We start from the raw sequence: 26,380 nt of genomic DNA, 5'->3' as shown, positions 1-26,380 counted from the left end.
CCCCTGCCAGGTGCACCCCTTTTCCAGCACATTTTCACCTGGGCTGGTGTCCAAAATAAACCACCCAAGTCCCAAATCCCAAACACCAAAGATGAATGAGCACAAAGTATCTGAAATGTTTCCTAGTTTGGCTCAAACTGGGAAATTCTGCACAACTCAGAAAGGATCAAGCTCTGTGCAACAGGAAGGAGACACTTGAAGCTGCCTCCACTTTCACTTCATCTGAACAAATGTTTGATAAATTCAGGCAAAACGGAAAAATCCTGAAGATTATAAAATCCTTTCTCTACATATACAAAAATCACTCATTTCATAACTCTGTGCAGTGATGAAAAAGTAATAAAAGCCAAAAAAGCCACGTAAGAGACTGAAATAGGAGTTGCTTCCCAGTCAAAGTTTAAAAGCACAGCATTAAACATTTCCTTTTTTATCTTTATATTCCTCCAAAATGTGAAAAGTTCTTGCTCAGAGAACTATTGCTCTCCTTTAAATGCACAAGAAATTATTAAATATAGGTTCCAAGAACAAATACTGTCTCAAGTTGCAGCAGCTTTCACCAAGTACTGCAAATGTTTTCCTGACACACAAATGGAGTTAAAATTTGGAAATTATTTCGAGTTTCACGTTCAGTCTGAGAAATATTCCTCACAGAAACAGTGTATTTTCATTAGGATTGAACTGATTTATTAGTAGCCAAATGAGATACCTTTTGTGCACATTTTTGGAGGAAGAATTGGGATATTATCATTAGGGTTGCTAGAGAGCCTGAGAACATATATGGAACAAAAAGTGCAACCATTTGCATTTGGCTGCTCGTTTGAACCCCGTGAATATTTTTGGATAATATTTTGTTTGGAGAAATCCAATCCCCCCCCTGAGCAGCGTTTTTCCTGTCTGCAGAGCCTGGTTTGTCCTTCCCTGGGCCAGCCCTGGAAGAGCAGCCCAGAGCTGAAGTGCACTCATCTTTGACCCCTGCAAGGAGCCAGCCCTCATCACAGCCCCATCAAACCATCCCTGCTCCCCTGGCCTTTGGAGCAGGGAGCAAAGGCAGCACTGCATCCTGCCCCAGGGCTCCAAGGATTCCAGCTTCACACCTTCTGCACAGGCCATTCCCCAGCTCTGGGAAGGGGCAAGGCACAACCCCAGGACAAAAACCATCCCAGAGGGCAAATACCCACAGGACAAAACCATCCCAGTGGAGAAAAACCATCCCAGTGGGCAAAAACCCACAGGAGAGAAACCCACAGGATAAAAACCACCCCAGTGGGCAAAACCCCACAGGACAAAAACCATCCCAGTGGGCAAAACACCACAGGACAAAACCATCCCAGTGGAGAAAAACCATCCCAGTGGGCAAAACCCCACAGGATAAGAACCACCCCACTGGGCAAAAACCCACAGGAGAGAAACCCACAGGATAAAAACCATCCAGTGGGCACAACCCCACAGGACAAAACCATCCCAGTGGAGAAAAACCATCCCAGTGGGCAAAACCCCACAGGACAAAAACCATCCCAGTGGGCAAAACCCCACAGGACAAAACCATCCCAGTGGGCAAAAACCCACAGGAGAGAAACCCACAGGATAAAAACCACCCCAGTGGGCAAAACCATGTGGGAAACAGGAAAGAAACCTGTAGGAGAAACCTATGGGAAACAGGATAAAAACCACCCCAGTGGGCAAAAACCCACAGGACAAAAACCATCCCAGTGGACAAAAACCATCCCAGTGGACAAAACCCCACCGGATAAGAACCACCCCAGTGGACAAAAACCCCACCGGATAAGAACCACCCCAGTGGACAAAAACCCCACCGGATAAGAACCACCCCAGTGGACAAAAACCACACAGGATAAGAACCACCCCAGTGGACAAAACCCCGCAGGATAAGAACCACCCCAGTGGACAAAAACCCCACAGGATAAGAACCACCCCAGTGGACAAAAACCCAGAGGACAAAAAGCATCCCAGTTTAGGATGGTCCATTTGGATACCAGAGATGCTGGGAACACTCAGGAGTTGTAGCAGTACAAAATATTTCTCCCATTTCTTTAAGCACCACGTGTACTTTGAGTCCAACAATGTCCCTGAGAGGAACTGCACTTCTCTGTTTTTCAGGATAAAATATTCCCATTCTGTGTTTGAATTGTGTCTGGAAACAAACCAGCAAAAGCATTTTCAAAGGGGAAAAAAAAGTGGATTTCAGTCTAAAAATAAGGAAAATCTATCCAAACAAATTTTCAGCGTACTTTGTTTGTGTACTGGTGACAAGTGCCATCATTAGCAGGACTGAGTTCATTCTCTGGAGCTCTTTTAAGGCAATAATATCCCACACCAGGGGTGGGCACATCGTGACTTTCACGTGGAAAGTCTGCCTTCCTTTACACAGGAAATACTTCAGCTGGCTGAAAGCAACTGCCCACTAAAGTTACTGAAAGATTCATTACATGCATCCTCTAAAGGATGCTGGCAGAAAATCTGTCAGGCTCTGCTGCTCAGATTGACTGTCTTAATCAGCACTGCTGAGTGACTCAGCCATAACCAAGGTCTTTAGGATCTTGTAGGATCTTGAGGACAGCAAAGCAAGTAGAGATCAAAAACTGTTTTCCATTTCCCTGCTGCACCTCAGTCATCTTCAGTGTAATCCCCAACATCTCTGGTGTCAGTAATTCCCAGTAAGAACAGAGCAACAAACAGCAGGATAAAATCAAGCCTTGATACCTGATGAAATGAAAGCTAAATTAGCACAATAATCCTTCAAGAACATAAGTGCCTCCTCAAGGAGCCTGATACCAGCTTACACAGGAAGGGCAGAAAAAAGCCTATAAAATTCACTTCAGTGGGATAATGCAACAAAAGCTGAAGAAAGTTGAGCCTCCCATCACCACACATCCATCCCTTGCAACATTTCAAATGATTTTACAGTTCTCCTGACAGCTCTGTACATAGACACCTCTCAGAAATTACATGGAATATACACACACCTAATCCCCCTTGCACTGCTGAGACAGAATTCTTGCCCTCAGGCCTTGTCAGTTATTACAATTAGCCCAGGTGAAGTTACCCTCGATAATCTCAGGAGATAATAACTGGCAGCAGGAATGGGATAACAGAACATCCGACAATTACAGGCTTTGGGGAGGGGATTTCTGGAGAGCTGACACCAAAATAAACACCACCTGATGTACAGACCTGTGCAGGAGCCTGAACTCTGATTTCCCCAAAGCAGAGGCAGTGCCAGCATTGCTGTCCCTGCTGTGACCCTGCTGGATGGGCTGTGGTGCCTGAGGCCTCACTCATTTACTGACACAGAAAACTCCAGTTAAGACTTTGCTGCTGCATTCTGTCAAAACTTTCTGGAAAAGGGGATTGCTTTAGAGCTAACCATGGATTTGTTAAATTGGCTGTACCAGAGGTACTCCACAAAAAATATGAGCCCAAAAAATTCACCCAGCCTTCAGAATGACCTTGGATGAGAGAACTGAGCAGGACTGAGTCTTCTCTCCTGGACGAGGGAACCAAACACAACCCATAAACTCAACAGAGCAACCTCAAATGTTCAGATTCCCAAAAATCCATGTAAAGGTGCCCTGCTTACAGCAGTCACTTTGACCAGGAGATATTGTTACCCTACAAAGGCCTCATGGCAAGGAAAAGCTGTCATTTGCAGGTGGTCTCTCCTTTATTGCATGAATTCCCTGAAAATTCTCTGTCCTGCTATCAACCCTGAGACCACCTTTTTCTCTTTCCCCCAGTACCAACTCTCAGCTCTTGACGTTTTCAAGACAAATCAAAGAACCTCCCCAGAACCATTAGGACCTACAGAAATGTTGAAAGCAGAGCCACAAGTGTGATCAGTGCCAAATGTGGCTCCCCAGTGAAACCAGCTCAGGAAGGAAGGAATGGCCCAGTTCACCCAGTGCCCAACCTAATTTGTCTCACTCTGAACAGCTCAACCAACAAAATATTGATATTGACATTCCCTGGAGGTTTGCAGCCTGAAATGAGAGGGGTTGGGCACATAGCTCCTCATATCAGGACCATATTTGTTGCTGGAAAAAGTAAAATACAACAGATTTTAAGAGAAAATTGTGTAAGTTCTGCACATAAAATACTCTCAAGTTTGTGAACATTTTACTGCTGCTCGGGGGTCAGAAATACTCATTAGGATTTAAAGAAAGATCAATCACAAACAGAATGCAAGAACATAAATCACATCCTACAAACAGGCTCTCAAAAGGAGAAGGGCAAATCAGATACCATCCCTCCCTATAGAACACAAGAAAATCAGGTCAGTATTTTCTTTTAATCCCTGATGAAATATAATTTTGCTAATAAGATTCTCCTACAGTGAGAGGATGCCTTTACAGCTTCTTCCCTTGTCTGGGCCTCTTTTTTGGAGAATTTGTGTAGCAGAGGGGAGTGAAAGAAGCAAAAAACCCTTTAAGGGTTTTTACCAGGGTGTCCCAAGGCCTTCCTAAAGCTCTTTGCTGTACTAAGAATGCAGTTTATACACAGGTAAAATGCTGCTGTTCTTAATATATTGAAAAACACTTTTTTTTTTTTCAACACAGAGCAACAAATCCTGCACAGAAAAGATAATGACAACATCCAGCTTATGGGAATGACCCAGAACTTGGGAGAAAAGGGGTTTGGAGCTCCAGTGGTGCTCCACTGCTGCATCCACTAGAATGCACTCTGTTATCCCACAGCAGGTTTCAATTATTCATCTCTTAATCAACTTCAGATTGACTTCTTTAAAAGGATGCGATTTTAACAATAAATCTCATGGACAGTGTTAATTAAAAGCTAAATCTTGCCCTGAGCTGGACGCCCAAGGTCTATGAGAATGTTCACAGCCCATTTATTTAGTCCAGCATTGTGTCAGTTATTGAATTACAGTAAATTAAAAACACAGTGACAGAGCAATAGCTCTGAAATAAGCGAGGCTTGTTGCATCTCACTTACAAAGGTTGCCAGACTTGGGCTCTGTCAGGCTGCCAAGAAAAGTGAATGTAAAAGTCAGGGGCCCTCAGTTCAGAAACATCCTCTGGTGAGCATGAAGTGTTTCAGCCTCAGAGATGCCAGCAGGCAGAAGCAAAGGTCCCCCACGAGGCCTTCCCTGGCCTCCTGAAAGCATTTCATGATATAAATCCATCTTCCTGACAATCAGCTGGGAATGAAACGTCCTCTTGTCACTGTAGGTGAAACTCACTGAAAGCAGAGCTCAACGTGGTGCTCTCTCCACTCAGCACGTTCTGGAGAAAAAGAGATGTCTCCATCGTGCTCCAGATCTTCATGAAATTCACAGAGAGATAATGTGTTTTATAAAGAAAAATCCAAACATATGGAATGAATAATTAGCATCTACAAAAAAGAATTAAAAATGAAAAGGCGCGGAACGCTTGTTACTTATACAGCACATCAAGTACTTCAGAGTAAACAAAACAATTATAAAGACACTTCCTTTCATTGGCAGCCAAGTTCATTTTGGAGAAGAGATGCTCACCCATGATAACTGACCCCTTACAGGAAAAACTGGGAGAGGCAAGAGCTGTTGTAAATACAGTGCAGCCTGCACAGGGCTCAGACACACATGAACTCCCAGAGGTGCCACAGGTGAGATATTCCCTGTACAGCCAGGATCATTCCTCTCCAGGAGGAGAAAGGTTGGCAGAGGTTCTGCAAAGAGGACCTCATTTGAGGAAAACCAGGTCTAGTCTTAGTTCTAACACTGATTTTATTTTTTTATTGTCTGCCCAAGCTTGTGTGTTCCTGGGACCCCTGTGTGCTCACAGTCACACTTATCTTTGAGGACTGAATGACTGGAGCTGAATGCAGAGAGAGAACAAACCCCCTCTATACCTTAAATGTTCCACAGGAGCAGATGGCAACATGGTAAGAGGTAAAGGCCCTCAGGAATGTTGAAATTAAAGCCACCCAGATCCCAATCCCTCCTTGTCCAGCACATGTTCCTGCTGTGCAGGAGCAGCCATGGTGTTCTGTATGGACCAGGCACAGCATGGACAGCCCCAGGCAGCTCATTACATTGACACCCTCCCTCCTTTAAAGCTCAGCTTAGCATCTTCAGGAGGGACTGAGCCGCCAGACCAGCCTTGCAGAGGAGCATCCCCACTGTGGCTGTGGAAGAGCACATCCTTCCAGAGGCAGCCTCGAGTTCCCAGGGTAGGAAAAGCACCCCCTGCTCCATTGCAAGTCTCTGGAGGGAATGTGTGAGGAGGTTACAAAGCATTTTTCCCTGGCTTATCTCTGATCTCTCCATTTCCCATGGCCTGCTGCTGCTCCAGCTCCACCATTCCAGCTCCTTCCTGGATCTGCCTGGAGCAGATGTTCAGGGCTGAGCAGCAGACAGACAGAGCATCTGGGAACGGGACAGGGGGACAGCCCTGGGAGGGAAGGAGCAGAAGGTCACAGGAAGCCCTTGTGCTGTATCAGTTTCAGCATATGACCTGAGCAGCTTGAAAGAAAGCTTTTAATAAAATGCAGGCTTCCCCCAGAGCCTGCAGGAACTTTTCTCAAGAACTCACCCAGTTATGAAACCTTCCCAGTGCATATTGGGATGGCAAAGTCCTAACTTAAAGCTAGTCCCAAATATCTGTGAGTGAGTGAAAGCACATCTCTGCACAGCCCAGAGCATCAGCAAGGCTTGCAGAGACCATGGAACATCTGCACAAAGTCCCCAGCACTTCTGCTCCAGCTCCTGGGGACACTGGCTGCCTGTACACACAGGGACTTGCCTTGTTTGTTATTTTTTAGCTTTCTGTGACACAAAAAGCAGACAGATTTTCTCTGCCTTCAACATTCCCAGGGCATGATAAATACGCCCAGGATTCCTGTCTCCAATGTGACATCATAGAATCACAGAATCCTGAGCTGGAAGGGCCCCCAAAGGTTCATCCAGTCCAACTGCTGGCCCTGCACAGACACCCCAACAATCCCACCCTGTTCCTGAGAGCGTTGTCCGAATGCTCCTGGGGCTCTGGCAGCCTTGGGGCTGTGCCCATTCCCTGGGGAGCCTGTGTGGTGCCTAAACACCCTCTGGGGGAAGAGCCTTTTTCCTGATAGCCAGCCCAAACCTGCCCTGACAGCCTCAGCCATTTCCCAGAGCCACTGGTAACAAGAGCAAAGAGATCAGAAAATCTCAGCTGGGCTAAGCCAGGGTGGGTTAAGCCAGGCCTGGACCAGCACCCCCAAATTGGCACATCCCAGCCAAGAGGGACACAGCAGCCAGTTCCCACCAGCACCATGACCCAGGACATGTCCTGCAGGACCATTCTGTGCTGTCCTTTACCCTCTCTGATCAGCCAGACCCCACTCAGCTCTCCAGAGGGGTTTGTTCCAACAGGGTATCAAGCCCAAAAACCCCATGGAACTTGGAGAAGCAGCAAAGCAGCCTCGACCTGAGCTTTCTCCTGCTCCTGCCCGGGGTGTGAGCTCCATGGAGTGAACCAGCAGAGAAAGGGCAGCTCTGCACACACAGCCCTGGCCCCACAGCCCATTTATCCCTGGCAGTCCCTCCCCCATGCCCTCTGCTCCTCTTGGTGACCACTCTGCACCATCATTTCCTCAGGAATCCTACCTGACAATCATCCTCCAAATCTGTGTCCATCCCACCAACAGGAACCATGGGATTCTTTCCACAAGCTCTTCCTTTCATCTCCTGCCCTGCAGATTTACTTGGAACCAGTGGCACTGCAGTGTCTCCACTTCAGGAGGAGATCCTGGAAAGCAATCTGCCTCACACTGGGATGCTGGCATGGAACAGGCTGAGGTTATTGCTTTCCTCACTAAAGGGTTCCTTTCTCAAGCTACTTCTTTTCCCCAAGCTGCCTGACTTTGGCAGAGCACCATTTTCAATATTGCACTGCACTAGAGTCCAAATATAGGCAAGTTCTTTTCTTTTACATTCTATTCCCTGGCAGACTTCAAAGAACTTCACTATTAAATAATAGCAATATTTAGAGCTTTATCATCACGCCACACACTAGTATAACATAGGTATATATTTAAGCTGAAATGATTAATTTTTCCACCTTGGCAAACTTCACAGTGTAGCCCCAATTCAATGACATTAAACGTGTCCAAGCCTCTCACATGCCACACTCCCAGCAAGGACAGCAGTGACTCTGCTTGTAAACAGACAGGAAAAAAAAATCAACCAAAAATCTGTAACTTCCTCTGCAGCACCTGACCAAATGAAACTTTACAGCAAATGTAGAATTTCAGGAATTGTAAAGCACTTCATCATAAAGGATGTGAAACCACAGAAGCATCCTCAGCTAACAGCAGCATTTTGTTGTTATTTACAAAGAATCGTTGACAACTGCTCTCATTTACTCATTTCACTGCTGTTCCATTTATAAATGTGCAGATTCGTTGACTTTCAATATCTCCTTGATTCCAATGAAAAAGAAACAAGAGAAGCCCTGCAAAGTCCCTTCATTATTCAACCCTTTGGGGCTGGGGCAAACCCAGAATTTCTTTGAGTTCAGCTTTGGGGAGCTGCTTTCCAGACACAGCACGGGGTTTGCTCATTTTTAAAAGCAGGAACCTGGATCAAAGACAGCACCTTAAGAGCAAAAGAAGCGGATTTGCTGCTCGTTTAAGTACCGGGATACGGGGGAGCGTGTCACAATGCAGGCTGGGTGTGAGAGCTGCACCTCGGCCCGGCCCGTGTGAGACTCTCCAGCTGTGCCAGCAGCAGCTCCGGGACACCCACCCAAGGGAGAGCACAGGCAGGCAGCAGAAAACACCTCGGACAAACAACTCCGGCTTCTGGAGACACAACGCTGCACACAACGACAGCCAGCTTGCAGTGCAGGAGTACTGAGGGGTTCTCTGGATTTTTGTTGCCAGGGCTTGGGGAAGGAAGGTTTGCACTTTTTCTTTTGTCTGAGTTAACTTTGCTTCTGGCTTGCAAGACAATCGCTGTGTGTAAAGCAGCTGCATTTAGTTAGAGATTTTTAAAAAGAGTTTTCAGCTCTGAGGTGCTCTTTGGAGTCCCAGCAGACTGCTGGATTTCTACATCTGTTTCTAAAGAGCAGGATCCAGTGTCACACCTCAGGGAAACCCTTTTCTCCCCCTCTCTTTGCCTACTTAAATCCATACACAAGCTTTAAAATACTCCCCTGCCTAACTCTCATTTGCAACACTTTAAATCCCGGCGAGGACGTAATTAACACAGCAGTTTCAGTAGAAGTTAATTATGGAAACAAAGAAACGATGTCCTGAAGATAATTTGCTGCTACTTCAAGCCACTTTTGTCAAGAAATACAAGGCTACAACCTCAAACAGTGACATCTACCCTCATCCTCTTAGAGGCTTAAGGCAACAAAAGCATTTTGTTTGTTTTAAAACTCATTCCTGGATAGGCTGAAGCAGCAGCCCGTGACCCAGGGATGAAACAATTAACCACAGGGACTAATCAAGAGCTGTGGAACTTTATCTCACAACTTTCAAGGAAATCAGCAGCACCCCTACAATCTAAAACACAATCTCGAGATCTGTGGGTTTACTCCAAGCTTTTAAAATGTTTTTCTATTACTCACACTTCTTTCATTGTGACTCCTCACAAAGTTCCACGATCTGGAAGAACAATAATCGAGCTGAACCGGGAATATCCAGAGCCACATGCTGCAGGAAACATCCAAGCTGGAGAGGTGCTGTTCCTTAAATTGACATTAACTTTGTGGTTTCATTTGGAACGCTCGGGCCAGCCCCTGGGCACCCTAAAGGCAGTGAATGGACAAAGCTTCTGGGGTTGCTTTTTGCTCCCTACGAGGAAAGGTCATGGACAAAAAGGCAGCAGCAGGAGACAGGGGTCCTCATTCTCTTTCTGAACATGTCAGGGTTAAAGGGTAGGGACTGAAGATTCCATCTGGGCTGGGTTTCTGATAGAGCAAATTCTATTTACCCACCCACTACAGTCACCTTAAAGAAAGCTGTAAAACATTTTAGAACAGGCTTTTATCTTTGTTTGGTTTTTTTAATTGGTGTTGGATGTTCAGGTTCCCTTATTCTTCCACAAAACCTAGTATGTGGTTGAACATGTAATAGATGTCTATCTATGAAAAAGAAATAAATCACTTGATCTGCCCATGAATCCACGCTGTAAGCATTTGCCAAAGATATTATTCAAAATACAGGAAATACTTCACTGTGGAAAGTAACTGTACATAATCACAGATCACAGTCCAGGCTGGAAGGGAACTGGAAGCATCACCTGGTCCAGCCTTTTGTGGGAAAGGGAGCCTGGCTGGGATTATCCACTCTTACCTTGGAAACCTCCAGCCACGAGGATTCCACCACATCCCTGGGGTGGTAATTCCAGTGAATTATTGTTCTCACTATAAAAAAACACTTTCTTATATCGAGCTGAAACCCATCTTGGTGTAACTTGTACTACATGAGCTGTACTGTAATGATTACATTAAGATATAATGACAATATTCATATATTCACATGTTAATTTTTATAATTACATAATATGAATATATTCACATAAAGGTGAATTCAATCTCTGATAGGTACTTCCCAGCAGAATGCACAGAAAATAAGCAATTGTCTGTTTCAGACCCAATGTGATCAGTTGCTTTATGTTAATGGGGTTTTATTTTTCCCTTCCAGGCTCTTTGAAACATGAAAAAAACCCAAAAAACTTGTATTGCCCTAAAGCTTTGAAACTATCTGAAAAACCAGGGGGGGGAAATAGCTTTTTTTGCCCCTTTAAAAAATACAGCTATTTGTTAAGCACAGCCAGCACTCCCTGGAGACACTAGAAAACGACTTTTGAAAATTTTCCCATTGAGATGTCATGAAGAATTCCCACCCCGAGCTAGAACTCATTCAGCCATTGAATGTGCACCACGAGGCTCCCGGGACATGGGGAAGTCATTCCAAGAGATCCACTCCCTCTCACAGTGCCGGGAACGGCATCCTCGGGGACAGCGGCACGAACCCAGGCTCGGGGACACGACAAGAGAGTTTTATCTGTTAGCTACGAGCACATTTTTAAAGGCAGTTATCCCACAGTATTTACAATTTTGGCTTCTCCCATCAACTTTCTCTCTTTGGCATTCACTTTTTTCACTTCTTTAACTATTAAATGCAGGCATATTATCAAGCAGCACTTCTCCGAGGTGGGTTGTGAGTGAAGTACCCACCACAAACCACTCTGGAGGAGCCGGAGCTCACGTACATCCAACTCTCACTGAAATTCTCATGCAGGCGTCCAAAAACACTGCTCACTTTTTACTGACTTGGCCTGAAGGAATCAGGCTTTTTCCAATTCCAGCTATCCCAGATCCAAGGTCCCTTTATGCCTGGGCTACGCTATGTTTTACACATAAATCCCTCGCAAAAAGGCTGGAGTCAGGACCTTGATAGAGCAGAAGGATCGCGGGATAAATATCACTCTCTAAAAGCAAAGCGGAGACGCTTTTTTTGGTTGCAAATAAATAAACAGATAAATAAATAAACATTTTTTAGGAGTACAAAGCGGGTGGGACGGCGAAACAGGCACTGAGAGCGGATCCGAGGGCCGAGTCCCCAGTGCGGTAACACACCTCGGGCACCATCAATCACGGACCGCAAAGCGGGACCGCCTGGCAATGCTTGCGCTGGGAACGCTCACCGGCCCCAACACTTGGAAAGAGCTTTTTTACGAAGCAATTAAACACGGACCGAGCATAAAACCCCGCGCTGGTTAACGGGAGGCGGCGCGGGGCTCCCCTCGGTGCCGGCCCGGCTGCTCTCCCTCATCCCGGCCGGGACCACCGCCCGCCCTGTCCTGTCCCCCTTACCTTGCGTGGCGTCCCCGGGCTCGGCGCGGCTCCCCGCTCGCAGCAGCAGCAGCAGCGGCAGCAGCAGCGGGAGGCTCCCGTCCGCGCCGCCCGGCTGCTGCATTCCTGAGCCGGCGCTGCTCCCGCATCCACCGCGGGGCCGCCGCTCCTCCGTCCCGCGCTGTGCCGGCGGGCGGGCGGGCGGGGAAGGCGGCGCGGGCGGGGAGGGAGCGGGGCCGGGCCCGCCGCCCTCAGCCCGGCCCGCTGTCAGCGCTGCCCGGCCCCGCAGCGCCCCCGCGCGGCCGCCCGCGCCGCCCGCCGCCGCCATTTTGTCCGCCCTCAGAGCCGCCCCTCAGAGCTGTGAGGGCGGCGGTGCGGGGATGTCGCGTTCCCATCCTTAGGGTCGGTCCCTGCGGGATTGTCGCGTTCCCTTCTGAGGGACAGTTCCTGCGGGATGGTCGCGTTCCCTTTTCAAGAGTCGGTCCCTGCGGGATTGTCGCGTTCCCTTCTGAGGGACAGACCCTGCAGGATGGTCGCGTTCCCTTCTGAGGGACAGTCCCTGCGGGATGGTCGCATTCCCTTCCCCAGGGACAGCTCCTGCGGGATTGTCGCGTTCCCTTCCCGAGGGTCGGTCCCTGCGGGATTGTCGCGTTCTCTTCCCCAGGGTCGGTCCCTGCGGGGATGTCGCGTTCCCTTCCCCAGGGTCGGTCCCTGCGGGATTGTCGCGTTCCCTTCTAAGGGTTGGTCCCTGCGGGGATGTCGCGTTCCCTTCTGAGGGAGAGTTCCTGCGGGATGGTCGCATTCCCTTCTGAGGGTCGGTCCCTGCGGGGATGTCGCATTCCCTTCCCCAGGGTCGGTCCCTGCAGGATTGTCGCGTTTGCAGGGGAACCCTTTCCACAGAATCGCCTGCAGGATTATCGATTGTGTCCAGCCTGTGAGCAGACAGAATCACAGAATCGAGCTGGAAGGGAGCACTGCGGGTGATGTGGTCCAGCCTGCCTTCTCCACCACCCTGGAGCCCATGGCATGGGGTTGTGTCCAGAGGGTTCTGGAATGTCTCTAGTGAGGGACACTCCACTCTCTTCTCTGGACGTTCCATTCCAGTGCGTGGTCATCCACACTGGAAGGGTTTCCATCCCTTCTCAAAGGTCTGCCCCACATCCCGTAACCGCAGTCTGTGGGATTACTGCACTCTGAGGGGCACACTTTCACAGAATCACATGAGTGTTGAAGTTGGAAAAGACCTCCAAGACCATCAAGTCCAACCTGTGATCCATCCCCACCTTGTCAACCAGCCCAGACCTCAAATATGCTTTCCCCTCTCTCTGGTAACTGGAAACCAAGATTTTGGGCAGGAGGGTTGGAGTTCCCTCCTGCCAATGGGGAATAACATTTTTGCTGGAGTTGGAGGACATTGCCAGAGCTGGTTGAAGCTCCTAGGAGTGATAACTACTTTCCATCCAGGAGAATGATCACATTTCTGGGATGCTTAGATTAGGTTTAGGGTTTCAAAAGTCAGCAACTGTTTAATAAAAAGCTCATAAGTAGAGTGGAAACAAGGACAAGATTAAAGGAATTTCCTCCTCGCTTCCTGCTAGATCAGATCCCTTAGGCTTTTCTTCTGCCATATGAATCTTGTATTTCTTGTCAGACACTAACAGAGTTTCAAGAGGAGGAAGAAACCCAGATAAACATCTGGCAGCGTGTTAGGGAAGGAGATTGAGGTCTGGAACCTCCTTCTTCTCACAGATACTAACATGCACATGTACCTCCTCTCACCAGCCAGGAAAAGGACAAGAGATTATCCAATTTCTCAGGAAAACTGGCCAATAAACAAACAGGGATGAAATGGACAAGGTGAGCTAAGGTTGATGTGTTTTAGGATCTGGTGTGACACATGGAAGGGACTTTCAGCTGCTGGCACCTGAGTGGAGTTTCTGCTGCTTTAGGTCCTTGAAGTTCCACACCCAATCCAGGTGAGCAAGGCAGGCCCAGCTCCAGCCAAGACCATCAGGCTGGTTCATGATGGCAGGTGTGAGATCAGGCTGAGAAAAACAGCAGCTCCAGGGCCATTCCTCAGGGACCATTCCTCAGGGACCATTCCTCAGGACCCATTCCAGCAACACGGGACATTCTGGACACTGGGGCTGCTGACAGGTCCATAGGGATGAGACAGGTCTGAGGGGGAGCAGGGAATGAGCCAGGTCTGAGGGGGAACAGGGAATGAGCCAGGTCTGAGGGGGAACAGGGAATGAGACAGGTCTGAGGTGGAACAGAGAATGAGACAGGTCTGAGAGGGAACAGAGAATGAGATAGGTCTGAGAGGGAACAGAGAATGAGATAGGTCTGAGGTGGAACAGAGAATGAGACAGGTCTGAGGGGGAACAGGGAATGAGCCAGGTCTGAGGGGGAACAGGGAATGAGACAGGTCTGAGGGGGAGCAGGGAATGAGCCAGGTCTGAGGGGGAACAGGGAATGAGACAGGTCTGAGGTGGAACAGAGAATGAGCCAGGTCTGAGGGGAAGCTGGGAATGAGCCAGGTCTGAGGTCAGTCTGTGCATCAGGAGGGTCCATAGCCCCACCCAGGGATGCTGCAGGGACAGACTCTGAGAGGGCCAGGGCTGAGCTTAAAGAGAACCCCAGCAAGGTGGAGTGGGACTCATTAAGAGCTCTGAGTGCCCTCAGGGGCCTGACACTTGTCCTGGAGGCAGGGAATGGCAGGAATAGCAGAGCTGTGCCAGCAGGAAGGCCAGGCCATGCAGCTGGGATTGCAGTGCTGCCCACCAGCCCAGGCTTGCCTGCCCTGACCCCCTGAGCTGACATTTCAGGTTACTTCTGACTGATCTAACAGCGAGCTGCCCGCCAGAAAACCCCTCGTGTGTTTCCTTGTGCTCCCCCAGGCCAGTCCATTCCATGAAGCCTCTGGTGAGAGGGAATGGGAGCTGTGTTCCCCTGGATCAGCAGCTGGGTCTGATTCCCCACAGCTGCCAGAGTGTTGGATCCAGCAAAGGTGAGGGGACCCTTCTGCAGGGTCTCCACTGAGCCGCTGCTCTTGGCAGCAACTGCTGCTGCACCTCTTCAGCTGCGAGACAGGAGTGTTTCCTTCATCCCTCTGAAGTAAGATGTCCACAAGATCCAGATTCCTCTGAGCTGGGCACATGGGTAACCCACTAAAGACACAAAAAAAGTCCGTGGCAGATGCAGAAACTAAATGCAGATTCTCCAAGTTCTCTTTTAGCTTCGAAGTTTTAGCTCCATGCAGCGTGAGAGGATAAATCATTTATAATTAAAAAACAAACCACTTATTTTTAGCTGCAAATCTACCAAAGTGCATGCAATTAGCAGATATAAATCATTTCCTGGCTCGCAGGCTGCTCAGCACAGCACATAAATGAAAGTTAAAACATACGTTTGGGGAATACGTGGTACATCTGCTCTCAATCTGCAGCATTTGGAAATCAATACAAATATTCTCCCTGCTTTAACTTGCTGCAGTCTGTCAAACCACAGTGGAAGGGCTAAAAATATATGAAACAAAGGAACTGGAGTGGACACAGCCCTAAAGACCCCAAAATGGATAGCAGGGAGAGTCCACAGTGATCTGATGGCAAAAAGAATTCCAGGTAGGGGTGAGCACTGGCTTGGGAGGACAAATTGGAGTTTCTCCTCCGTGGTCTCAGGATGCTTGGGTGATGAAGTGCACACATAAAGCTTCAGAAGGTGACTCTGGGGGGAAGAATCAACCATTTGATACATGGCCACATATTTTAAAACAACAACAGGCTTGTAGTCAATATCTTTGTGGAATTAGTTCCCGCAGGGAAAATGTATTATCCACAAAACTTTCTTCTTCTTCTTTTTTTCTTTTTTTTTTAATGAAAAGATAGCAAAGAAGCTGTCTGGGAATGATTTGTAAGTACAATAAACCTCACAAGAGGATGATAAGCAAAGCATTGTAAGAGAATCGTGTCAAAGTACAGCAAAATAAAAGAGAAACATTACACATTTGTAGTTACTGACAATGTGTGTTCTTAAGTATCATGTCACATTAGAAAAGAATCCTTGTTTTCCTTTCCAGCTTTCACTAATACTCCTATTAATCTATACCAGATTTTTTGATTCCACCATTTGAGGCCATATCAATCATCCTTCTCCCCCTTGAAATTCAACTGGAATTACACCAGCGTGTTCAGGCTTCCAGAGTGGAAGCTGCAAGTGAGGGCACAACTTCCCTGGATTCCCAGAATCTGTGCATCCATGGAAAGACCCAGTGTAAATCTGATTTCACCATGGATTTTTAAATTATAAGGTGGAAAAAACCAGTTTCTGTTACATTTAAAGGTGGAAGATTTAGACATAACTTACACTGAGTTCTTTAGGAAAGGAATTCTGCCTAATTCAGGTGAAATAATTGTCCACTTAGTGCCAGCTTTATTTTCCAGTGGAGTTTCAGGAGCAAGTACAGCATAAATAACGTGTTTCTTTAAAAGGGATGGAGATATGGGAATAAATACTTTTCTATTTGTTCTTTCTTTTTCTATTTTATTCTGTTCTCCTGTCCTGAAGGCAGCAGGCCAGGCCAGTGAGGAGGAAGTGCATTTGTGCCAGTCTTTGCAACAGCTCCATCTCCTCAGGTGGGATTTTTCCTTTGCTGTGGGAGGAAAATAAAGGCTCAGCAGCCACAGGGAATGTGGCAGGGGACAGGGGTGGCCCTGGGGAATGGCACAGGGAGCACTGTGGGGTCATGGGACAGGGGTGGCCCTGGGGAATGGCACAAGGAGCATCAGGAGCTGCAGGTCAGCCCTGTTCAGATCATTTTGTTCAGTCTGTGGTCTGGGAGCACTTGGAGAATTGGCAGAAAATTACAGAAAAGATGAAAGGAAAAGCCTTGAAATAGACCACAATTCTTTCATGTGTGGATTACACTGGAATTTTTTATATATAAATAAATATACATATATTTATATCTCAGGAGGACTCTGTTCTTTACATCTCTGAATTCCATACCTCCATAACATGAAGTGTCACCCTTCTGGGAAAAAGAGGGTGACAACAGGACACAAACACCAGCAACTATTTAATAACACATGCAAATATTGGCACACTTATTACACATTAGTTTTGTTGTTGCTATGACTTTATTTTTTGAACTGGCAGCCCAGCCTTTCATGGCAGTTGACATCCATTGTGCTGGGCACTTTGGAATTGTTCATTTAAGGGCACGGTGCAGTCAGTGGGTGAAGTGTGTGACAGCAACAATTCCAAACACTCACCCAGGCTGGGCATTCACACCTCAGGTGCTGAGCTTTGTAATTATCCTTAAAGGAAACTACAATTATTTGATGTCATTCTCATTAGCTCCAGCAGGGAGCCAGGAAAAGAAGGACATGGATTTACAGCTCAGTTTGGACATGACCAAGTTGTCCTTTTGCAAAACACCTCAGGTAGTTTCAGGTGAAATTGCTCCATAGCTTCCAGGTTCCTCAGGCAGAATTTGTTTGCTTCTTCCAAAAGGAATCAACCAAAATCTGAAGGTTATTAGGGCAGTAGTTTGGAAAACTGAACCAATATTACACCCAACAGTCATAATCCATCACTTCCCACCACTTGCAGGGAGCCCCAGCCCTTCCTGCCAGGGCATCTTCAGGATGAATGAGGAGATTTCATCACCTTCCTAAACATCCTCATCTTCGTGGCCAGGCACGTGAGGCAGTAAAACACTTCAATGGTAAGAGGAAGGAGAACACCACAATTTTTGCAGGAGAAAAAGAGATTCCAGGGCTGGTGGTTTGACAGGTTAATAGGAAGGCCCCTAGTCAGCCTTTACAATTTATTTACTTTCAAGTCTACTCAGGGATTTGGCATCTTAAACAGGTTTTTACTCCAACAACATTTCAATTTACCTTTAAGACTTCCAATTAAGACAAACACAGGGGATCCAGGGCTGGAATTTGCATGGAAGTTAGCAGGGGGTTGGCAAAGCCCTGATAGCAGGGTTTAGGTATCAGCTTTATAGACCTGTATTGTCCTATCTAACGTCTCGTATTTTCCACTCATTTTGCATGTAAAACTTTTATTGCTATCAGCGTGAGTTTAGCACAGAGCTAACCCAGAGCTGTGCCCCAACCTGAGCTGAGGTACCCCATTCACTTAGAACAATCTGGCTGCACTAAATCTTTGTGGTGAATGTTTGGTTTAGCTCCCCCATAAACCCCGTCTGCTGGATTTATATATTTTGGCTCCTTTTCTTTGGACTCTGGTGGCTGCATTTGCGATGGGTTTAAGTGACTGCGATCCCAGCGGCAGCAGCAGCAGAGCTGCAGCACAGTGGGGATTTCTCCTTGTGTAAATACAGAGTTTTGTCTGGCAGGATGCTGAGGGCACCGACCTGCTGGGGTTTCAGTGAGATCCCGGAGGGCTCAGCACCTCCAGGGAGAAATTCCAGCCCCAAGAGTGTCTGTGCTCCCTCTCTATGGCCCTTTGTCCCAGCACACAATGCAGCTGCTTATCTCCTTGTGAATCACAAACACTAAAATGTTTATTTTCCTGTCTTATGAAAGCTCACTTCTATCTGCAACAAGGAATTATGTCAATTATGAGGATGATGAAGACATCTCCTTCCTCTAAAGCTCTGTGAAATTTAGCTTTCTCTCATGTGGGTGTGGGGGTTTTAAATAAAGTAGTATTTCAATAATGGCTTCAGTGGGATTCTTTAATTCTTTTCCTCTATTTAGAGTTGATTATTTTTTTAAATCCATTTCAATTCCAGTGAAAATGGCTCTGATCTGATAAAGGGGATGAAGTCACTGCACAGGCTTACTATTTTATTTCCATAAGGTTTGAAAGTTTTGTTCCCTGCAGTGTTTTGGAGCCCAGGAGTATTCATCTGTTTAGTAAAAGGAAAGTTCTATGGAACAACATTTGGTCACTGTTGTCTGAATTTCATTATTCTGTTCTCCAGACTAGCAGAGGGGAAAAGTGCAAGTTAGCTGGGTCACAGTCTGAAATGTGAGAGCAGTCAACTTTTTCTGAAGTTTATGGGAATGAAAGGAAATTTAATACTGTTCAAAAGAAAGATTTAAAGTTGCATCATGTGAAAACAATTGGAGAAGTTTAATCCCGAGGTCTTGGGTTATTTGGTAACTTACATGACCATTTGTCAGCCTGCAAAAGATGAAGTTGGCTTTGCCTCTGTTAACAGTTGGCCTCTGTTTTGGGGTGGATTTGCAGTGCCAAAGGAACAAACAGGAGTTACAGTGGCTTTGCAGAGCACTGCTCCTTCCATTCTTGTGCAGCTTTCAGCTCCTGTGTTCTGCTGGGCTCCTCGGGCTCTCCCCCTGACAAACACGTGCTGCCAAACCTTCCATAGGCCAGGGCTGCAGGGCCTGACAGCTCCTCAGGCTCTCAAAAGCTCCATCCATGTCCATCATTTAACCTTCACCTCTCAGCCATTTCATGGCATGTGCAAGAAAAGCCACGGGACCCTGGCATGTAACTGAACACTTCATGTTTTGTAATGTTTCCAGTGTGTCATTGATGCTAAAGGATGTTGACTGAAACATTCTTTACATTTGGATCAGTTTCTGTGGAGCAAATTGAAGTGAAAAATCTACAGAGCTTTGAATGCTTAAAAACTAGAGAACTTTTTTGTAGTGAAAAATCTACAGAGCTTTGAATGCTTAAAAACTAGAGAACTTCTTTGTAGTGAAAAATCTACAGAGCTTTGAATGCTTAAAAACTAGAGAACTTTTTTGTAGTGAAAAATCTACAGAGCTTTGAATACATAAAAATTAGAGAACTTTTTCCAGAACATCCCAGCACAAATTCTATCAAATAACTCTTAGCAAAGTCTCTTGCTGTTAAGAAAATTCTCAGGAAATGTAGCCTGAGCCTCCCTGTATCATCTCCATCCTCCCTGGATTTGGCATCAGTGCCTTCTGTGTTTGGCCACCACTCTACAGAGACTTAAAATAATGGGAATCATTAGTAAAGGGGAAAAAATGGTGTCAAAACAAAGACAACTTGGTTTTGAAGGACATTTTAAATATTGTTTTGAGGGAGTTCAGTCCCACAGGAGCAACTTTTAAGAAGATCTTCGGGGTGTGTATGGGGTTGTGGCCATGCCTTGCAACTGGACAAGCTGAGGTTTAATCATTAAACTCAGGATGGAGCCTCTTTTCCTGTATTTCCCAATGCAATTAATTTATAAATTGTCTTTACCAGCTCTGAAAATAGAGGTTAATGTGGTTTCTTTTTCACCTGATCATTCAGTAACTCCTCAGACATCTGTGCTGGAGCTTGTGAAGTCTTGTGTTCCCACACAGAACTGCAGAAAAGAAATGAAATCTAGAGGGGAAAAATACTGTGTATGGAGAGGTGGTTGTGTGGAAAAGGGTGAAGGAGGCCAAGAAGGAGGAAAAGCCAGAAACAAAGAAGGGAAAAAGGAAAGGAGAAGAAACTTGTGAATGTAAGATGAAAATCCAGTTTGTGAGGAATTAGTGCACAGTGACAGGAACCTGTTGCACTTCCCTGGATGTAAATTCCAATTCCTGGGAAAGCCCAGAGGTATTTGCTGTTTACATCAGCCCAGCTGGCCTGGCAGCAGTCATCAGGAGGAGCTGAGGTGTGTTCTGTACTTCCTTCTACACACAATAACCTTCACACACATACATGAGGACATGCAGTTTCTTGGTGGCTTTTTGGTCCCTCTATCTGCAATTGAGAAATGCAGCTCAGCTGCTTTTTATAAGACATCTACAGCAGTCACTCCAAAGCAGAACATACAAGAGCTGCTTAAAAATTGCCTGAGATTCCCTTGATAGAGAGCTCACAGTGCAGCCAGGGAGCTGAAACCACAAATGTCTAATTTCACTTTTGCTGCTGGTTAATTTGAATTGATCTATCCCATCTCTCTCTTCTTAATTTATTTTTTTTTAATTTGAGAAAGCAACAAAATAAAATGTTTTGCCTTGCTCATTCTGCCATAAATATTGTCAACAGTGAATGCCTGAAATGCTTCCAGGAGCTGCCCTGTCTCACCTGCTGCTGGGAGTGAGACACTAATTAACAGCCCTGCACATGTTGCACGGTTTTGCTTGGCAATAAATGAAAAAACAAATTGCTTCATTTTGCATTCAATTTCTCTATTCTCCATACAACCTAAATATTCAACTTTCACAATAGCAACAATTTCATCAGGAGGTCACTGAAAGCTAAAAGCCAGTAAGTGTTGGGGGAGCTCAGGTACTACTGAACTGGGCCAAATGCATTTTAGCATTCCAATAAAGGCCCATTTAGCTATTTAAATCACACCTACACACTAATTAACTTCTCCAGCCTGAGCTGCACATTACTGAGGCTGTCATTTGCTTTGGAAAAGGCTGGGCTTCAGCTGAAAGCTGCAGGCATCTGAAACTAGGCAGGACCTCATTTAAACTCATATTTATGTATTTTTTCCTCTGTCATCCAAGTGGTCAAACTCTCAAACAGCTGGAACTTCTTGCAAAGGGAGGAACACCTCTAAACTGCTGCTGAGTCAAATTAAACTCCAGCACTGTTTAAAAATCCCATTATTTCCTTTTGTAGGAGCTGAGCAGCTGATTAATGCCCTCATAAAGCATCTTCTTTGGAGCTGGCTGTAAATACAGAGTATTACAACACTTTACAGACTGGCACAGGATGGATTTGTAGTGGCTGTGTCTGGTTCTTTACCCTCTTTGCACAAAGGTGACCCTGGAGGAGAAGGCAAAGCCCCCAGTGCTGCTGCCAGGAACAGCCATCCCAGTGCTCCCTGCTGGAGCTGGGGATCCCTGAGGGCCTCCCAGTGCTCCCTGCTGGAGCTGGGGAACCCTGAGGGTCTCCCAGTGCTCCCTGCTGGAGCTGGGGATCCCTGAGGGCCTCCCAGTGCTCCCTGCTGGAGCTGGGGATCCCTGAGGGCCTCCCAGTGCTCCCTGCTGGAGATGAGGATCCCTGAGGGTCTCCCAGTGCTCCCTGCTGGAGCTGGGGATCCCTGAGGATCTCCCAGTGCTCCCTGCTGGAGCTGGGGATCCCTGAGGGTCTCCCAGTGCTCCCTGCTGGAGCTGGGGATCCCTGAGGGTCTCCAGCCCCACCACAGGAGGCTCATGGCACACGGGAGGGACACTCAGGACTGGGAGTTCTGTGCCAGAACAACACAAGCACCCTGCTTGTGACCTTCCTCAATGCTCCCCTTGCCTGCAGCTCCCCCCTGTCCCAGGAGGGCTGGGAAAACATGGCTCAGATGATTCAAAGCTTTGCACACTCACAGGCCTTGCTTGGCCTTTCATTCCTTCCAAAACTCACCTTTCCCCCTTCCTTTGTGCTCTGGGTACAAGGAGGGACTGGAAATAGCACAGGAGGGACTGTGGGGATTCCCCAACATGGGAGCTGCATCTGAGAGCCACCAGGGCACCCAAACAGGCACCTGGAGGGAGCAGGGCATGGAAGGTCCTTGCAGGTGCCTTTCAAGGAGCAGGGGAGGGAGCTGGATCCATCTGAGTTCATCCAAAGTCCTTCTGAGCCATGTCACGATATCAAATGTAGCCATGAAGTGCAGCCCAAACTCCCCCAGTGTTCAGCTCATCCTGGCTGCTTCTAGAAAGGTCAAAATTATGGCAAATTAACTGTGCCCCAGGCAGGATTTTTCACCAGCCTTTGCCTTGCTGTGATAAAAAGGACCTTAAATCTCATCCAGTTCCATCAGCAGGGACACCTCCCACTGTCCCAGGCTGCTCCAAGCCCTGTCCAGCCTGGCCTTGGGCACTGCCAGGGATCCAGGGGCAGCCCCAGCTGCTCTGGGCACCTGTGCCAGGGCCTGCCCACCCTGCCAGGGAACAATTCCCAATTCCCAATATGCCATCTGTCCCTCTGGGAGCCATTCCCTGTGTCCTGTCCCTCCATCCCCTGTCCCCAGTCCCTCTCAGCTCTCCTGGAGCCCCTTCAGGCCCTACCAGGGGCTCTCAGGTTTCCCTGGATCCTTCTCCTCTCCAGGTGAACCCCTCAGCTCTCTCAGAGCAGCCCTGGAAGCATCTGATCCCCCTCATCTCTCAGATCCATTCATCTCTCAGATCCATCCCAACAGCTGTGGCCTTGGCTGCTCTCACAGGCTGTCACACGAGGAGCCTGGATGCATTTCAGACCTGGACTGCTGCTCCTCACCAGGATTCCTCATGCTAATTAAAACTTCATTTGTTGCCTGCAATCAAGCTGTACGTGTGGAGCTGATCATTGGGCCCAGAGGAGAGAGGGAGTTCACAGAGCTGGGGTGCACTGGGCTGCTGGGGGCAGCACTGACCTGTGAAGCCTTTTCCCAAAAAGGGGAATAGAGCTCTTTATCCCTGTGGATTCTGGCTCATAATCACAGCCTGTGAAAACAAAGGCACTAAAACCAAATCCTTCTCTGTTTTATCCCTCCTGCTCTGCCTATATTCCACCCACATCCTGATCCTGTCCCATTCTTACCACTCCTCCCTGACCTGGTCCTTCACCTGCATTCTTTGGCCCCAGCCTGGCCCTGCTTTTTTCTGGTCCCAGTTCAGCATTTCTGGGATCTTCCCAGAGCCTCCCACAGCTGGGAAAGTGAGGGGATACTGAGGGAACAAATGGCATTTGGTTTCATTTAGTAATTGTTTTAGTTCATCTGCTGCCACTTTCTCCACCTGAGCCTGGGCACAGCTGTCAGTGCTGTGATGGGAACATGACAAAGAACACATTATTTTCAGTAGTACCTGGAAATTTTGCCCAAAACTCTACGTGCTGAAGATCTGGGCATCAGATTTTGGATGTATCACATGGAACTACCCCATCAATAACAGCACTTGCAGTGTTTTTCTGAACTGTTTTAGGTAGTGCCAAACCTGGGGTTTGTGGCAATATTTCTGCATGGGAGCCCATCCTTAGGGACCAGCTGGGCAGCCTGTGCACTCACCAAGGCTGCAGAAACACAGGAATTGGGGCTGAATCCCAGGACTATTGATGAAGTCACAACAGAGTGAGGTGTGGCAAGACCCTGCCTTGGCTGGAGGTGGCCCAGAGACTCTTTACCAATGCTGCCATCTAGAGAGAGACACTCCATCTCCAGAGTGCAAAATCCTCCAGAAAACCAGGATTTCAGGGCTTTTGTGCCTCAAGAACAAGGGTTCAACCATCCCCTTGTGCTGGGGGTCACCCTGGACACTGGGGATCACCCTGGACACTGGGGGAACCACCCTGGACACTGAGGGACCACCCTGGACACTGGGGGAACCACCCTGGACACTGGGGGAACCACCCTGGACACTGGGGGATCACTCTGGACACTGAGGGGTCACCCTGGACACTGGGGGAACCACCCTGGACACTGGGGGGTCACCCTGGACACTGGGGGACCACCCTGGACACTGGGGGATCACCCTGGACACTGGGGATCCCCCTGGACACTGAGGGACCACCCTGGACACTGGGGACCACCCTGGACACTGAGGGGTCACCCTGGACACTGAGGGGTCACCCTGGACACTGGGGGAACCACCCTGGACACTGAGGGGATCACCCTGGACACTGTGGGGGTCACCCTGGACACTGGGGGTCACCCTGGACACTGGGGGGATCACCCTGGACACTGAGGGGGTCACCCTGGACACTGAGGGACCACCCTGGACACTGAGGGGTCACCCTGGACACTGGGGGGGTCACCCTGGACACTGAGGGGGTCACCCTGGACACTGAGGGATCACCCTGGACACTGGGGGAACCACCCTGGACACTGGGGGAACCACCCTGGACACTGAGGGACCACCCTGGACACTGAGGGATCACCCTGGACACTGGTTCCTGCCAGCTCCTGGCCATGGCACCTCTGCTCGAGCAGCCAGGCTGGGACAGGGAATTGCTGAGCACAGTTTGGGGCAGGGCTGAGCTCTGCTCTGGGCTGGGCTCTGCTCTTCCCAGGAAGTTCTTGGGATGTGTTTGCATCTCTGTGCAGTGCAAACTGCGCCCAGAAATGAGATCCTGCCTTAGGTAAAGGTTACAGCTGAGACATCTGGATCCCATCGGGCTCCTCTGGGCCAGGAGTCCTGAGCTCTGGCCTGGAGAGAGGCAGAGAAAGAGCAGGAGTCATTTTTCATGCAAATCTCCATCTGTGCAGGGGCTGAGTCTCTGCAAACCCCTCCGTGGCCAGGGCTTTGGCAAAGGCAGCCCAGCAATGCTGCACAGACTGACCCTGCTCCCCTGCTCTGTCCCTCACCTGGAAGGGCTCCCCCAGGATCCAGCCCAGGGGTAAAAGTGGATTTCCTGAGAAAATCAGGACTAAATGAACCTCAGCAGTCTCCCATACCTGGAGCTGCCCCAGCCATCCTGAGCCACAGCCACTTTCCCTGCATGTGCTGTGCACTCAGGGGGTGCTGGCACTGGGGCAGCTGCCAAGAGCTGCATCCTGCTCAGTGACCCAGCAGGCAGAACCACACAATCATTTAGGCTGGAAAAGCCCCCTCAGTCCAACTGCTCCCCAGCACTGCAAATCCCACCACCAAACCACACCCCCAAGTGCCACATCCACGTGGCTTTGAAACCCCTCCAGGGATGGGGAATCACCACTGCCCTGGGCAGCTGTGCCAGGGCTGGGCAGCCCTTTTGGGGAGGAAACTTCCCCAAATCTCCCACCTAAACCTCCCATGGGGCAGCTTCCTCTTGCTGAGTGGCAGGAATCAGAGAGGAGCTAATCCCCACCTGGTTCCAGGTCCTGGCAGGGAGCTCTAGGAACGTTTCCCATGGCACAAAGCTCCAAATCCCAGCAGCCTGAGAGGCAAGGGCTGCACAGGCACAAATTGTCACAGGGGGAACAGTCTGGGCTCTGCTTTGCAGCTCCTGTAGGTGTGGTGGGAAGGAGCAGCTGGAGGAACTGAGCCCAGATGAAGCCATGAGAGCACAGGAGACTTTGCCTCTCATTCTGAAGGTGCTGAAAGAAGCTGGGAGCCCCAGGAGAGGAGAGCTGTGTGTCACCAGCCAGCTGTTAGCACCAGGATGGGCAGAGAGCAGCTTTTAGCACAGTGTGACTGGAAAACACTCCCAGTTCCATTAGGAGGAACCCAGGACTGACCTGCTTTAACAAGAAGCCAACCATAAACTCCGGGGTCACTTGTTCACACAATGCTTGAAAGGCAAATTAGAGCAGCCAAATTGTTTTCCCCCACTAATCCCAGCCTCCTGGTTTAGTGCTCTGCAGCCAGCCAGGGAAACCTCTGAAACAATCCTGCCAAGGACTGGGCAGCATGGTGTGGAAAACACAGTTCTCCCAGCCTCAGGCCCTTCCTGGGTCCTACCTTGGCTTTTAGACTTATTTGCACCTGGTTTTTGAGGGTTTTTATCTACCCCACAGCAGAGCAGCTCCCCCAGAGAGATGTCAGTGACCCCTCACCTGTGCACAGGTGAGATAAGAAGCCTTTTGTCAGCACATCCAGACTCCTTTGGAAGCGGTGCTGGCAGGTTGGGATGAGGATGGGATGTTCCACAGTCCTGGGTAATGGAGCTGCTCCCCCAGGCCTGTCCAGGGACCAGCCTAAGTTTCAGCCCTGGGCAGAAGGTGA

At 48.4% G+C, this 26,380-nt stretch overlaps 1 protein-coding gene across 1 annotated transcript in view; it reads right to left on the bottom strand.

The window, feature by feature from the left end:
- The window catches only part of ROR1 (receptor tyrosine kinase like orphan receptor 1), a 162,423-nt gene extending 150,434 nt beyond the window's left edge, over positions 1-11,989 (bottom strand). The window contains exon 1 of the mRNA XM_054638390.2: positions 11,823-11,989. Within this exon, the coding sequence (XP_054494365.2) occupies positions 11,823-11,925 (103 nt within the window). The 5' untranslated portion in view covers positions 11,926-11,989. The remainder of the gene's footprint in view (positions 1-11,822) is intronic.
- Between the last annotated feature and the right edge of the window lie 14,391 nt (positions 11,990-26,380).

This window comes from Agelaius phoeniceus, chromosome 8 (genome assembly GCF_051311805.1).
Source record: "Agelaius phoeniceus isolate bAgePho1 chromosome 8, bAgePho1.hap1, whole genome shotgun sequence".
In the NCBI taxonomy this organism is placed as follows: domain Eukaryota; kingdom Metazoa; phylum Chordata; class Aves; order Passeriformes; family Icteridae; genus Agelaius; species Agelaius phoeniceus.
The sequence above is the reverse complement of the archived record's forward strand: the minus strand, read 5'-3'. Positions and strand labels throughout refer to the sequence as shown.